At 35.3% G+C, this 17291-nt stretch overlaps 1 protein-coding gene across 1 annotated transcript in view; it reads left to right on the plus strand.

Annotated features, from left to right (window-relative positions):
* VTA1 (vesicle trafficking 1) overlaps positions 1-17291 on the plus strand; it is a 64333-nt gene that overhangs the window by 21068 nt on the left and 25974 nt on the right. Inside the window, exons 3-4 of the mRNA XM_081829091.1 lie at positions 1942-2069; positions 2912-2987. Coding sequence (XP_081685217.1) covers positions 1942-2069; positions 2912-2987 — 204 coding nt within the window. The remainder of the gene's footprint in view (positions 1-1941; positions 2070-2911; positions 2988-17291) is intronic.

The raw sequence follows: 17291 nt of genomic DNA on the forward strand, positions 1-17291 counted from the left end.
ATAATTTTGTGTGGAGAGACAGAATTTTAGATATATTAAAAATCAAAACATAATAGTCAGCCCAGAGGTTTTATAAATGTTGAAAATTACTCAGATCAAAACCTAGTTACATTAAACAGCCATGGGCAGTAGGGTTCTAACTTGGTATGGGTGTCTGGCCTTCTGACCCAGAGTCCCTGTCACTGCTACTATTAACCATCCATTGGACCTAGTGGCACCGCTGATGGGAATCCAGCTCCCTTGAAGCCTGTCTGTCCTTCCACTTCTAACATGGTTTCTGTAGGTACAGGAAAAATTTGAGTATTCTTTTTTGGAAGGTGAGGTTAGGGGGTAAGAGGAGGAATGTGTCTCACACATAGCAGTACATTTATAAAATCATGTTGCTAACAGACTTTGTATAGAATATCTCTCTTTATTAATTTCACAATATAGCAGTAATAACTAAATACCTTATGGATAAGACAGAACTCAGAATAGTTCTTTATAAAAAGCAAAGTATAAAATCACATTTGTAAAGGGACTCAGCAGGAGTTTATTATTATCTAAATTAAATAACAGGTAAAATAAATCTATTCCATGGTGAGTCTATCCCATCTGCCTGTGCTTTAATATTTAGATTACAGTTGGAAAACTGAGTGTATTATGTTTTTGCTGCCAGATATTTCATGTTGAAGATGAAATGAAGTGACATATTTCCACTTTTTTCTAGAATTAAATCCACTTCTAGAATTAAATCTAGAATTAAAACATTTTATAGTGTGGAAATAGTAAACTAGTGTTACATGTGGAGTTTTTTCCTGCTTTTGTTCAGGATAAGCATAGCTAAAACATCCTTAAATTCCAACATTAAATCTCTTCTGGAACTTAACATTATTCTGTTGTAATTATGAGAATATTTACTTTGCTGATTTTCTGAGGAATCCTGAAGCTTTTTTTAAATTTAATTTTTTAGTTTATAACGTTTTTGAGAAAAGCCCTCTTTAAGCAGTAGTGTGGTACTCCGATCTAATATTCCAGAAAGCCCTTTCATTGTAGAACAACAGTCTGAGTAAGATGTAGGAGCTTTGTTGTGTTTAAAATATTTTTTTTTTTTTAAAGATTTTATTTATTTATTTGACAGAGAGAGACATAGCGAGAGAGGGAACACAAGCAGGGGGAGCGGGAGAGGGAGAAGCAGGCCTCCCGCTGGGCAGGGAGCCCGATGCGGGGCTTGATCCCAGGACCCTGGGACCACGACCTGAGCTGAAGGCAGACGCTTAACGACTGAGCCACCCAGGCGCCCGTGTTTAAAATATTTTGAATTATTATATGTGTAGGAAAAGGATATACTGACTGAAAATTTACAGTTGTGAATTGTGTTAACGAGGTATATATTTGTCTAAATTTTAAAAACTTCTGTAATCCTTTTCTGAGTTTGTGATCTCATACTGTAGAATTATATCTGTTTTTTTACACAGTATGCTCTGGGCGATACTCTTTTAGGATATAATGATTTCCATAATCATATTTTTTTATATTTGATAGAAGAAATTGAAATGAGAATAAATTAAAATTTTAAATTATGATTAGAGAATTTCCTGATTCCATTTTTAGGATACCTCATAGTATATTGGCTATTACTTTGAAATATTTGTCTGATGCTTTACATAGATTGTTGGATGTGTTATCTTTTTATTCTTGGTTATTTTGATTTTTAGAGTTAAATTATCCTTTCAGGTTATCATGGGTGTGTTTCTTCATAATTTTGTAAACATTGGTTTTTATTCTAAAAAACCTTGGGCTGAGGCAGAGCAGTTTTTGTGAGATTTCATTCATACCTCTTTTACTGAAATGAATATAAAATAATTTTTAAAGTTTAAAATGATTCTTAGGATTGTTTGTACTTAAGCATACATTTCTGTGAGTCCAAAGTCTTAAGCTTTGTATCTGATTTAATTTTAGCTTAAGAAACACTTGAGTGATAATGAAGCTATTACTCAAGAAATAGTTGGTTGTGCCCATTTGGAGAATTATGCTTTGAAAATGTTTTTGTATGCAGATAATGAAGACCGTGCTGGACGATTTCACAAGTAAGTAAAGCAAGAGAAAAATTAAAATTGTACGTTTTATTACTGTGTAACTGGAATTACCCGGTTTTCCATTGGACACTTTCAGACTTCTTAATTAATGATTTAGATTTTTTTTTAATTACTTGTAGAATGTCAAAATGATTTTGGGTACAAGAACAAGCCTGTCTTTTTAGGCTGACAGAAGAATAGCCAGGGCAGATTTATTTTTTCAGTAATTATACCTCAAGTAGCAATTCTTTAACATTTAGTAAAATCTAAGAGTTGATTTTAGCCAGTGACAGCCTGGTGCAGTGATACTGATTTTTTAAATTATCACAACCTGCTAATTCAAATGATTTGTCATTACTTAAATGCAAAGAAACGCACATGGCTTGATACAGGTTCAGATAATACTGTAATTGCTTTTTTTTTTTCCTCAGAGCGTGTGCATGTGTCGGTGGGGGTTGGAGGGTAGAGGGAGAGGGAGAGAAAGAATCTTAAGCAGACTCCATGCCCAGAGCAGGGCTCGATCTCACAACCCTGAGATCATGACCTGAGCCAAAATCAAGAGTCAGACAATCAACTGAGCCACCCAGCCACCCCTATAATTGCATTTTTTAATAAAAAGTATACTATAAAACCTTGCTATAGTATATTTATTTGTAATATGAATGTTGTTACTTTCTCCTAATAACAGATTACAGAAGGAGTTTCATTGTGTTCTTCAAATCTGATTTTATTTAAAACATTAATTTCAGAGTACTTTTGTAAACACTGGAATTTTTTTTTTCTTATAGTTACATGACTAATTCTGCAGCTTAATGTTTTTCATTTAACTAAACCAGCTTTCTCTTCTCTTTTAGAAACATGATCAAGTCCTTCTATACTGCAAGTCTTTTAATAGATGTCATAACAGTGTTTGGAGAACTCACTGATGAAGTGAGTGTACATTTTTTATTGTTTTGTTAGCCTAAGCTCGGTATTGTTGCTCTTTTTGAGTTTTGTAATCGCATTGCTTCCTTAGAGCAGCATGCCTGTCAGAAATGTAGTAGAAGCAAAAAATGTTATTTTAAATTTTCTACTGGCCACACTTGTAAAGTAAGAAGATGAAATAATTCTTAATAATATTTTATTTTTTGTAGTAAGTTCTTTGAATCTAGTGTGAATTTTACAGTTTAGCAGATGCACAGCTACTGTGTTAGGCAGCACAAGTTTAGGGTTTGATTTTATTAAGTGCTTAAATATTACTAATCCTGTATGCTGTTAAATTACTGCACTGTTACCTGGTAAGTAGACTGGAGGCAGAGGCTTTTGGGACTTTTTTTTCTTAATTTCATTTTTAATCAGAAATATTATGATTTGTTTCATTGTAAAGTACACACAGAACTTGATATTTTCTGAGATACTTCATATCCATTTTAGCATTTTGTTTTTCATAACCTCTAAAGTAAGTAGAGCATATATTCATTTTATACATGAGCAAATTGAGGCTAAGTGACAAACTGAGTTTATTGCTGTGAGTTCAGTGTTGTTTTCACCATAGCATGCTTTACCATTGGCATGGAAAATGTGTTTTTTGAGAGAGATATTAATATAGAAATAGAGAAAAAGCTACAAATGAAACTGATAAAGGCATGTTATATTAATGATTTGATATTTATGAAGAGTATTGCTTTCTGTGACATGATTTTTTTTCCCAAATGATGAGCAGCTCATAGTAAAGTTCCAAATAAAACAAAGTATAATTTATCTATGAGATGTTTACATTTTCATAAAACAATATAGCAAAACTATGCAAAAAAATTATATTTAAAACAAAGTTAAGCTCTGGGCTTGATGATATAAGCTAGGTTTTTGCATTACTGCAAAAGAGATGTGCAGGACATTTCAAGGTTGTGCCCAATGAAAAACGATTTTTTATTATGTGAGACTGTTGCTTTTGTTTCAAAACATCAAGCATCCCCGGCCTTGCCTACACAGCATTTCCCAATCATTCCGCTAACCAGAAACCACCCCCAGATATTTCCAAAACACCCTCTAGGGTATGGGGCAATGCCCGTCGAAAAGTCATGTTTTCTAGTTGCCTTGAGACAGAGCAGTAAAAGAGAAAACTGAGACGTGCAGCATGAAACCTAAAATGCTTCCTAGTGGTTGTACCTTTTTTGTATTCTGAAGGCTCTATGGATCCACTCTGTTTAGCTCCCTCTCTACTCCCGTCTTGTGTTATGGCTGATCTGGAGTTCTTTTTCCTCTGTTTTTCTTGTGTGCAGCACTATACTAGCTACTTGAGGATACAGAAGGGTTTAAACATGATGATGGGGTAGTCCTCTTTAAAGTTTTAGATAGTTAAGTATGGTTTTAGAAAGTACCAGGTAGGGTGAAGGAGAATAGAGTTCAGATTAAAAAATAAGTCATAAGACAGATCAGACAGACTATAAAAGGCCTGGAATCTTCAGTTGGTGGGTTTTTTGAATAAAGAACTATACTCTGGTGTGCTTTGTATGATAGGAATCTGTGGAATGAACTAGGCTGAGGAAGAACTACAAGTCATTTGACAAAAGAACTAGTTAATGATTATTGTGGAACTTTGTACAGGGTGGGTTTTTTATTTGAGGAAAAATAATATGGGCAGACAGATTATAAAATCTGAGGTGTAGATATGGCATCCAAGAATAAGTCAGCACAAGTCTCTTGGAAATAAGAAGACAAGAAATCTGCAAAGCAGAGATGGCAATTCAAGTTAGATTAGACACACCCTCACGTAAGAGGATAGTTTTGAAAGAGAAGATGGTCATGTAAACATCCTGGTAAACACTTAACATTGAAAATGCAAGAGGAAGACGTGCATACAGAAATAAAGAAGTGGAGACACTCAAGATATCAGGGAAGATCATGATACCGCAGAGCGGCAGAGTAGCAGATCCATTTGCCCAGTACTTCCAAGAGGGCTCTCCTTGCATCACCCACCTGCTCTTACTTAGGGAAAGTGCTCCCCCTATCTCAGAAGAAAGACCACGATCCTTTGAACTTATAGATGCCAACCATGAGGACCCCAGATAATAGGTAAAGTAATAGATACAGGAAAAATAAAATATCTAGAAGTCTTAAGTGAGTAATGCAGGGTTTGCTTTAAAAAAAAAAAAAAACTTAAAAGATACATACATAACATGCATGCATAATTAGCGTGAGGTTCATCTGCATTTCAGAAAAAAATCCAGGTTTATATTTAGGTATCCTTAACAAAGAACAATTTCGTTAGTTATTTGAACATAGCAACTAGGACAGGGACTCTGAATGGGGCAAATGATAGGGCTTCAAAAGGTATGGGGGAGATTGTTTAGGGACTGAGGATGCTAAAGGATATATGTAGCAACAGAGTAAAGGGCCATGTTCCCAGAATGTTGGCACTCTTTTCTTTCCCTGTCTCACCACGCAACCTGCTACCCGAGCTCTTTTACCTTGCACTGGTACTAGGCTAAAGTAGGAAATAGCATCTGTGTTGGTTAAAGGACCCAGCTAGCTGGAAGGGTCTGAAATGGTACAGAGAAAAGAAGTTAGGCATTCTAAGGCCAGCCTGAAAGGGAAGTTCTTGTTGTTATTTGATTGGGGTGAGGTTATTCCTTGGGCCTTCATCATGTAAGATGCCATGTAAGTCGTACATACTTAAATCAAGAAATGTGTGTATGCACAATTAGTGTGTAATTATATGTAGGTGCTTTTCACGAACTTTTTTTGTTCCATTATTTTCCATGTCTGGAAATGGCATCTTCATTGTCATTACTGAGATTTCGGTTTTTCAGAATGATGGTGTGAAATGTCAAATAATTGTAAATAAAGTTCCACTGAGTGGAATAGGGAGAAATCCCACTCTAGCTGTGGCTTTACCAGCTTGTCATCAGTACAGATGAGCAGGATGGTGATTGGCATCAACCGTTTCCCCTAAGTCCTCATTGTCGTCTTAAGAAAATCTAGGGCTTGGGGCGCCTGGGTGGCTCAGTCGTTAAGCGTCTGCCTTCGGTTCAGGTCATGATCCCAGGGACCTGGGATCGAGCCCCGCGTTGGGCTCCCTGCTCCGCGGGAAGCCTGCTTCTCCCTCTCCCATTCCTCCTGCTTGTATTCCCTCTCTCGCTGTGTCTCTCTCTGTCAGATAAATAAATAAAATCTTTAAAAAAAAAAAAAAAACAGAAAAGAAAATCTAGGGCTTGTACTTATTTACTTGTGATTTAAGCCCAGTATGCCTAAAACAAGGCACAAGCTCTTACAACATTTCTTATCTGAAACTAACTATTAAAAAGATTAGCTGTTTTAAAAATTATGGGTATAAACTGGTTACTCAAAGCATTTAGCAGTTTTAACTCATTCCCTGCTTTCCACTTCCACTGTAGTTACAGCCTGTACTTGGAAAACACTAGCAGAGACACAGACAGGAAACAAAGGTGGGAAAAGAATGAGTTTAAGGATTTCAGGTAGGCAAGGTTTTGGGTTTTTTTTTTGTTTTTTTTTTTAATATATCCTCCTATAGGTATAGTTCAGGACTCTAACTTATTTGTTCATTTATAAGGTAAGTACAGTGCTGCATTTAACTAGAGAATATGCCATAGTTTTTAACAAAGCTAAAACTTTGCTCAAAAATAGTTGTTTTCCTTGCCTCTCAAAGAACGCTGTTTTGAGAAACACTAAAATTTGTAACAACAGAAAATAGGGAGGGGAAAGGCATAATTGTCGCATAATTTTTATTTGTGTATTTTTAAATTCTTTTAATTTTATCATCTTAATATAAACAAGGGAATGGTGGTTTTTAAATTAATGTTTTCTAAAGTTTTTAATTACTACATTTTTTCACTATCAGCTCTGATAATTTATTTTAAAAGAAATAGTGGTTGTGAGAGGCAAGCCCCACTGAACTCAAAACCAAGAAGTCATTTTACTTCTTCGGACTTGGTTTTTCTTCTGTAAAATGGGAAGCCTGGATGAGCAGGTCTCTGCGGTCCTCTGCAGCTCCACCAGTCTCTAGGAGTATATGTTCCACATGTGGAAGAGGTGATGGGAAAGGAACAAAAAACAAAGATGAACAAGCAAAAAGAAAAAGAAAAGGGGAGAGGCAAAAACAGTTTTAGATTAGAAGCTACAAAAGGAGGGGTGAAAACTCTATAGGAGGTTATATAAATGAAAGTAAAAAGTAGACCCACTGAAAATATGATAGCACAAAACAAATTTCTAGTAGGAGGGAGAAGAAAGCCTAGCATTGCAACACGGGGAGTGGGCAAGCTAAACACCTGGGCCCTTCTGTATGACATTTGTATGTGAAGATTTTGAGTCTTCTAATTAAATTCTTTTTAGCTCATGTTCCAGTCATTTTTTTAGAATTCCACTGGTTCACAAGCTACATGACTGCGATTTACCTAATTTATCTTCCTATTTGGGGTTCTTTTTCTCTACAACGTATTTCCTCTGTTACTGTTTTATTGAAGGACCTAACAGGGACTGTTCACTTCCTGGCATTGCAAGTCCAGGCTCCGACCTGTGGTACTTCTTCCCAGTCCTCTTTTATGTTCATCAGACCAATCTCCTCACTGCCAGCTCGGTTTCTACCACTGATAACTGTTGTGTGTTTTGCCTGCTTGCCTACGCCTTACCTTCTCTTTGAGTCAGCTACATTACTCTCGCCCTTACATGAATTTCCCCATTCTGTCAACTTCCACCTTCAGAGTCTTAACTGAATGAATATTGCACTATATATACTGTATTGCTTTAAGTTTTATAGATTATATTTTGGAATAAATTATACTGCAAGTCCTTACAAGAGGGGACTTTGTCTCATTCTACTCTTACATCTTCTTTGGCATTAAGGGTAAATTTTCGCCCTGAGTAAAATCTCAGAATAAAAAACAGTGGCTGATAGTTGATATTTCGGATGTTACTCCAGTTCAGCTTTTCATTTTTCTGTCTGTAGATGGAGATAATGTTCAGACTTGTTTACACAGAACTTCTTTCCTAAGTCTTCTAAAATGTAATAGATCTCTTTTACTCACAGCATTTTTCTTGGTTATTTCCTAATATTTTTTCACATCATTATTCATAGATGCACAAAAATAAAGTCTACATTTTCTTTAGTCTACAACTGTTTTTTTAAAATATTTTATCTGCCACTATTCTGTTTTTTAATTCTCCTATCTCTGTTTTAGTTATACCTATTTAACTCTTTTAACTGTGCTTTGTATAAGTCCATCTCATTTAAATATGTTGTTGTATAACTTCTAGCATTTCTATAACTATATAGAAATCAGTGTCCCAGTTTAGGGATAGAATCACCAGAATATATATTAAAATTTTGTATTTTATTTTATTTTATTTTTTTTTTAAAGATTTTATTTATTTATTTGAGAGAGAGAGAATGGGAGACAGAGAGCACGAGAGGGAAGAGGGTCAGAGGGAGAAGCAGACCCCCTGCTGAGCAGGGAGCCCGATGCGGGACTCGATCCCTGGACTCCAGGATCATGACCTGAGCCGAAGGCAGTCGCTTAACCAACTCAGCCACCCAGGCGCCCTAAAATTTTGTATTTTAAAGCAAGGGATGTTCAAAACATAAATATTTTGTTTTCCTCCTATACCATCTTGTGTAGTCTGTTCATGGCCAATGCTATTGATAGACTTTTATTGTATTTTAGATTTGTTTCACTTCTAGCATGTTGGGGAGCAGACAGCATTTTGCCTTTTTTCCTTCATAAGTCTTTTGTTTAGGTTTAATAGTGCTAATTTAGGAAGAATATAAAAATCGCAGATAAAAGATTCACTTCTAGCATGTTGAGGAGCAGACAGCATTTTGCCTTTTTTTCTTTCATAATCTTTTGTTTAGGTTTAATAGTGCTAATATAGGAAGAATATAAAAATCTCAGATAAAAGATAATAATACTGTTCTTGTCTATTGAGTTTCTGCTAACTTGGGGGGAATCAAATGAATATGGTATGCTTTCCTGCCTTCACAGAACTTGTGTTCTAACGTGGGAAGAGAAGCAAAATAACTAATTATGAGGACCTATGGTATAGTGATGATAGAGTACAAGGAAGACATTTCACTCCTGCCATTTGCCTGGCACAGTGCCTAGACAGTTTAGAGATACCTTATTTCACCTTTTACAACTCTGAATTACAGTAAGAAAACCAAGAGTCAGGAAAATATAAGTACCTTGTCCCCAGATGCTATGACCCAGAACAGTATTCTCAAACTCTGTGTGATGAACATCCAGCTTTTTTTTTCTTTGAAATTTCCATTCTGTTGCAGACTGATAGTTTTGTAAAATACAAGTAATTATTGAATTATTAGAAAAGTGAAATTTAAAAAAAGACCTATAAAACCCAAGCCTAATTTGTTTTAAGTTTCCTAAATACTCTCAGTGTCTGTACTGTCTTGTCACAAACTTGTAAACAGTTCACACAGTGGGACTGGGACCACATTTTGATTGGCACTGATCTAGAGCCTTCTCTGGAAGCCCCCAGGGAATCCTGTTTTTATACCAATCTGACTATCCCTGCTCAGAAAACAGAGGTTGCAACATCTCTGCAGTGATTATGTATAGGAATAGCAGGTTGGGAAGGAGGTAATCTGTTTAAAGTATCCATTTGCACTGAAAGGTTCTGAATTAAGCAGCATCTTATTGGTAACCTAGAAAGCCATGGTAGACCAGGAGAAATTCATCTGCTTACAAAAGCATGTGTTCAGGACATACACCATACCTTAGGTTTTCATGCTTTTATTGTATGTACATTGAAGGTCTCATTCTTAGCAGTTACAATAACAGAAAAATATGAAGGTACTATCTCTCTTACTAGAGTAGGAATTCCACATACTTTGAATTCATTTCTGTGTAATAATTGCCAAAAACAGTGTCTTGCACCTAATGCTTAATCGTGAATGAATGGTGTATGTTTGCATGCAGTGTTAGGATAATGTGACTAAGAATACTACAGGCATTGGCCTCAGAAGTCCATATACCACTTCATAACTGTGTGACTTTGGTAAGTTATTGGAATTATGTAAGCCTGTTCCATGTCTATAAGGTGAAGAAAATTGTAATATCAATTTTATCAAGTACTCCTAGACTTCAAATGAGAAATGTATGTAAAGTCTTTAGTAAATACCAAATGCTAAAAAAAATACGAGTTCTTGCTTTTACTACTAGATGAATAACGTTCTGGTGTGCTATATTTACAAAGGGCATCAGCGAATGCATGAAAACTATAATGGAAACTATCCTAAACTGCTCAATTTTATGTACTTATGAATCTATTCAAAAATAGGCATTATATATTATTACTACTATATTTGGAGGTCCAACATGTGCAATTGGAGTCCAAAGAAAGAGAGTAGAAAGAAAATGTAGAAGAAAAGGTATTTGAGGAAATAATGACCATAGATTTTCTAAATTGGATCCAGCAAGTTCAGTGAACCCTAAGTAAAAGAAACCATACCTGAGAACATTATAGGCAAACCAGTGAAGTTGGCTGATGGAAGAGAAAATCTTGAAAGAGCAGTCTTGGCAAACAATACATTATACACAAGGTAACAGTGCTTTGAAGGATGGTTGACATCTCATTTTTTTAAAAAGTGGTGGCAAAAAGATAATGAAATTGACATGTTTAAAGTACTGAAAGAAAAAAAATAAGCAAAAAACCCTGTGAATTCAGAATTCTATATAGAACAAAGCTATCCTTCAAAATATGAAGGTAAAATAAAAGACATTTTCAAACAAATTAATTCACTGCTAGCAAATCTGCTCTAAAGAACTAAAGAACAGCAGAAACAAAGTTTTTTAGGCTGAAGGAAATGATACCAGATGGCAACTTAGATTTATAGGGGGGAGTGAAGTACACTGGACATAGTATGTAGGTAGAAATATTTTTTAAAAAGCTATATGTTTTCTCTTTTCCTTAATTTCTTTAAAAGATAGATGCCTATTTAAGTAAAAATTATTATAACTATACATATTTGGTAAACCCAAAAGAAGGCAGAAAAAGAGAAGAGAGGGTAACAAAAACAGATGGGACTCATATAAAACGATCAGCAATTTTAGGCCTGAATACAGTTATATCAATACATACTATAAATGTAAATGGACTAACACTCTAAAAAAGAGACCTTCAGACTAGATTAAAAAGCAAGCTATAACTCTATACTGTTTACAGGAGATACCTTTTAAGTACGGAAACACAGATATTTTGAAAATGAAAGGGTAGAAAATATTCAATGCAAATACTAAGTAAACAAAATTTCAAGTGAACACATTAATATTAGACAAAGTAAACTTTAAGAAGATGTGTTAGTAGAGGTAAAATGGGACATTTAATAGCAATAAAGGGTTCAGTTCATCAACAGGATATTACAATTATAGATGTGCACATAACAGTTTTAAGTTATATGAAACAAAAATTGATAGAAATAAAAATACAGAAAAATTCATAATCATAGTTGAGATGTTAACACTTCCTCAGTCATCGTTAGAATAAGTAGTTTAAAAACAGTAAAGTTAATAAAGACTGGCCAAGTATTGGCTAGAATGTGGAAAAACAGGAGCTTTCATACATTGCTTGGTGAAAATGATAAATGTTATAACCACTTTGGGAAAAGATTTGGCAGATTTTTATGAAGTTAAATATACACCTACCCTTTTACCTAGCAATTCCTCCTTGGTGTTTATCCAAGAGAAATGAAACCTATGTCCAGAAAAAGACTTGTTCAGGAGAGCTCATAGGAACTTTATTCATAATAACCCAAAGCTGGAAACATCCCAGATACCTACCAGCAGAGGACTTGATAAATGAATTGCTCTGTACTGTGATCTAAAAAGGTAGTACTGATACCCTTACAACATGGATGAATCTTAAAGGGATTTGCAGAGCAAAAGAAGACTCACATAATACAAACGGATTCCCTTCATACAAAGTACTCCAATATACATACTTATTCTAGTGAAAAAGTTAGGATTTATATGGGGGGGCAAATTGATCTGAAAAGGAATATAAAGGAATCTTCTGGGGAACTAGAAGTATTATATTTTGATAGGAATATATTTTATACAGGTATATCTATTTGTCAGAACTACTTAAATTATACATAAGATTTATGCACCTCAAAGTATATCAGTATTACTGCAAAAAGTTAAATATTGATCTGTTGTTTGTAGGTTTGATTTTTCTTAATGCTATTGGGTTGGCAATTCTAAAACTGCTTACTCTGTATTCTAGGATTGAGCAAATGAGTAAGTATATTGAGAGAGCTAGGTTTCTCACTTCTGGGGAAAGAAGTTACAATAGGATGAGAAAAGACTAGATTGTATTATGGTGTTGGATTAGAATTGGAGGTGTCCATATTACTCATGCTTTTAAATGTATTTGATAAATAGAGCAAAGTAGATACACGTGGTAGTAGTAATTGTGTAGTATAGGTAGTATGTATGTACACTATAACTGTGTATATTACAGTATGTATGTTTGTATATACACATAAAGCATACATACAGATGTGTATATACATGCACATGAAATTTAGTTCTTCTATCTCTGTATTGAAGGGACCTAGAAGCAATGATGCACCAATAGCAGTGAAAGTGTCTGATTTGGGGTTCTAAATAACATTCATCTCTAAAGGAACCAGGACTTTTGCAGAAAAGGCTGAATTTAGGACTGGGTCAGGGAAGGTACTAGATGAATTGGACCTTCGTCTTGTGCCAGAAAGTAAAATCTTCATATGACCTTGGGGACATGTCAAAAGGATCCAGAAGCCAGCTGGAAAAGGTTTCCACTGTCCATGTCAGGGACAATTTGAACATCAAAATAAGAATGATATTAGTGGATGAAAACTCATCGAATAAAATAAGCAGCAGTGGGTCTATACTGAAACATACAGAGAAATATGTGAATGAACGAATGAATGAGTGAATGAATGAATAATGGAAAAACAGAGCCCTTTATAATAGGATTCTAACAAATACAGAAATAATGATGAAGGTAGAAATCATTAATGGGTTTTAAAACTAATAGGTGTGAAGTTTGATGAAGAGCAAGATATTTACTTTAGTCTCTAATGTCTTCCCTCAAATTGCTTATTAATTTTAAAGGGGGAAGTAGTAAGTCTCTAATGGAGAAACCTGACACCACTTTAACCAAACGTTAACACAAACGTTAATCAAATGTAACACAACCAAATAACTTCAGTATTTGAGTCATCATGGTAAATAAATTTGTTGAATATGTACTTTTCAATCATTTCTCATTGTATTTTGTCCATTGTTCTGGGAGTTTAATAGAGCCCTTGTTGTTTGTATACTATATTTGGGAGAATTGAGGGACTAAGAATATAAAAGTATTATCTTTGATGTTACCACCACGTTGGAGATAATTCCTTTCTTTTGTATCATTAACTGCTTTGAAATGTTATGAAAACTATGGATTCTCTCCCGTGCATATATGTATTGCATTTTTCCATACAATTCAGGGGGTTTCACAGACACCCTCAACCCTAGCCACTGACCTTTCTTTTCTTTGTAAGCCTAAGTCAAACTGTGTACTCAAGTGTAATATTCACACTTATTGATTAGCAAAAATGTTTTACTCCAGGTTTGTGTTTTTCAAAGTGTGGTTCCAAGACAACCACCTTCAGAATCATTTGAGGTATTTGATTTTAAAAAAACATGGATTCCAGATCTACTATCCTTTCCTTCATCATCAAATATTTATTAAGCTCTACTATACATCAAGCATGGTTCTAAGCACAAGTAATGCAGCAATGAATAAAATCCCTGCCCTCATGGGAATCCCATTCCTCTGGTGAAGACAGTGAACAAATTAATAAATTAATAAATAAAATGTATGTCAGATGGTAAGTGCCATGGAGAAAGTCAAGGTAGGGATAGGAAGGTTCATTTCACTAGGTGGTTGGGGATGGCTTCACTGAGAAGCAACATTTTTAGCAATGTCTTGAAGAAGATAAGGAAATGAAATATAAAGATGTTCAGGAAGAGGCAAGACAAAGTGCAAACCTTTTGAGATGGTAAAGAGGGTCTGTCCAAATTTAAGAAGTATCAATGAAGATAGTGTAGTTGAATCTGGAGTGAGAGAGGAAATAGGAGGTGAGGATGAGGAGGAGTTCAACCAGAATTGATGGGATTTAAGTGCTATTTTTTAAAGTATTTCATAAATAATTTATTAAAATAGAATAGAATATTTCTTTCTAATGGTCAAGGATGGAAGTAGGGAGACCCATTAGTTCGTTTTTAAATAATCAAAGTGAGAAGTAATACTGGCTGAGACCAGAATTTGCAGTAGATGAGGTGGTGAGAAGTAGTTGGACCCTGAATATATTTTGAATGGAGAGCTGACAGACTTTAAAGATTTGTTGGTAGATTTTAAGAGAAATAGAGGACTAAAAATGACTCCAGTGGTTTGGGCTTGAACAACGGCAAGAAAGGAGTTGCCATTTACTGACATGGAAGAACAAAATTAGTGGGAGAAGATCAGAAGTTGGTGTTGAACTTTGAATGCTTTGAACTATCAGGCGTACAAGTAAAATGTTGAGGTGAATTGAAAGTTCACAAGAGAAAACTGAGCAGAAGATATGAATTTGGGAGTTGGCAGCATAAGGTGATATTTAAAACCATTACACTTGGGGCACCTGGGTGGCTCAGTCGTTAAACGTCTGCCTTCGGCTTGGGTCATGATCCCGGGGTCCTGGGATCGAGCCCCACATCGGGCTCCCTGCTCGGCAGGAAGCCTGATCCTCCCTCCCCTGCTCCCCCTTCTTGTGTTCCCTCTCTCGCTGTGTCTCTCTCTGTCAAATAAATAAAATCTTTAAAAAAAAATAAAACCATTACACTGGATAAGATTGCCCAGGTAAAGTGTTAGAAGAGGGGAAGTCCAAGAACTGAAGCTTGTGGCATGTTCCCCACCCTGTAGATAAAAAGAATCAGGAGCACCCAGCAAGGCAGAGAAAACCGGAAGACCCTGATAACCAGGAAACCCAGTGAAAGGACATTGCAAGGAGGACGAAGTGCTCACCTTTTCATGCTGATAGAGTCAAGTAGGATGATCTCTAAGCTTTGGATTTTGCAAGAGAGAAGTAATCTGTAACCTTGACAAAAGCAATTGTAGTGGGATAGAAACTTGACTAGGTGGGTTCAAGACAGAAATCCAAGAGGAAGAATGGGAGCATTCTCTTTCATGGTGGCTTTTTGGCATTATAATAGAAAATGATTTTCATCAGATTTTCCATAGTTTGGGCTAAGAATTTATTTTTTTTATTATATCCTCATGTGATCCTTATATGTACCAGGTTTGAGAACCCCTGCTGTAGCCTGTGGTTGGCATTTGCTAACCAGTCATTCTTGTGTGTAGCAAGTGCACATGATTTAAAAATAAAATGAAAATCCTTACCACTGCTGACTCTCATGGCCAAAATTTGCAGTTGTCAGTGACTCTCATCAATCCAGTTACAAAACAGGAACTTAGAGGCCAGGGACAAAAGTAAAAGTTCTTTTTGTAATTCCTGTTTCCCAGAAAGGATGTCTAATCAGCCAAAAGGAGTTAAAAGATCTCAAAAATATTGACATCTTGAAATTTTCCTCTTCAAATATTCTTTGATATCTAGCATCCTTTATTTTAAAGAAAACAAAATTAAAAAACAAATTAATTTTGAGTTACAACTGCCAAAATCTTCTGTGAAGTAGTATAAGCTCCAGTTTGCAGGGTTGTCTTGAAATAATTGCGGAGTAAAAAATAAATGGTTGTATTGATTTATCTGCTCTGGGGAAATTTTGTAAAATGTATTTACTAAAATGAAACCATCTCAGGTTAGAGTAACATTTTTAAACTTCACATACTAATGAAGGAACCCAACGTGGTTTAAACATCTTTACACTATTTTTTACTATGAAATTAGGAATGAAGGAACCTCCTAAAGTTATCACAATACAACTTAATCCAACTTAGTCTTTAGATGGTGTTAAATTATTTTGAGCGAAGAATAGTCTGTCCTATTTTAAAGATCCCAAAAGAAGGCAAATTAAACTTTCCTAAGCAGTTTATACATTTTCTTTCAAAAGGGTCCTCTTAATATATACCAAGTTATAGCCTATGTTAATATGCATTAAGTAGCTGACATTTTAAAGCCAGTTTTACCTTATTTCATATATTCCCATCTGAGTTGCAAATTGTAGTATGCTTATCAAGGTAGCCCTGAATTGAGTGGATCGCTTCACTGCAAAATAGTGTGACCTTGGGTAAGTCATTTACTTTTGTACTGCCATTTCCTCATATTTATAATAATGGGATTGCAGAATCCTAAGAGAAAAAGGTGAAGAAAATATCGTAGATTTCAGGTAATACAGATGCCACATTTAGTGATGGAAATTACTGCCTAGTTTTCACTTTAGATTCTGAAGTTCAGACCTACCTTGTTCATCCTGTTATCCCCAGCACTTATCATCTGTAACTGACTTGAATAAATGATTACTTCACTTGCTGGTAGTCAGGGAGGTTGATAAGAGAGTAAACATTTGAAAGTCTGCGGAGACTTTTATCAGAAGAGGAAGCCATGTTAGATAGGAAGACTAGCATGAGAAAAGATTGCAGGTGAGACAGAATCTCATCTGGATTGAGGGGAGATATTAGGAAGTAGAGCAGACTGAAACAGTATCCACAATGTGGAAGGCCTTGAATGCCAGGTTAAACTGTATTTACATTGACCCAGTCTTTTAATGTCTCAGAGCCTTGGAGTAAAATGTGACCTGCCTAAATTTCAAGTTTATTGTGAGGACTGATTAAGAGAAAAATGTGTAAGTGCTTCAAAACCCATAGGGTACTATAAAGATGTTGGTCCACAGCTTTACTCTTGTCTTGGATTTTTCTTACTTATCCAACTAGTCCATAGTATGTATCTTCCACCAATGGCAAATTTACTTTTTCACCATCATTCTCTAAACACTTCATTTACTTCTGCCTTTCTGCCTTTGCTTATTCTTTTACTTCTCCCCAGGATAGTCTTACTGCTACTTTCCATCATACCCATCCTGTAAGACCAAGCTAAAAGTACCATTTACTTTATCATTTGTCCATTATTATGGACGTATTAAAGAAACAAGTTCAATACTTTCTACCTACTAAATTTTTATAGTAATATTCTTTTGTATTTTAGATCTATATCCATAATAAGATGATCAGCTCTCTAAGGGCAGAAGTCACTGTATTGGCTTG

This window comes from Leptonychotes weddellii, chromosome 8 (assembly GCF_054177405.1).
Source record: "Leptonychotes weddellii isolate Sample4059 chromosome 8, ASM5417740v2, whole genome shotgun sequence".
Classification (NCBI taxonomy): Eukaryota; Metazoa; Chordata; class Mammalia; order Carnivora; family Phocidae; genus Leptonychotes; species Leptonychotes weddellii.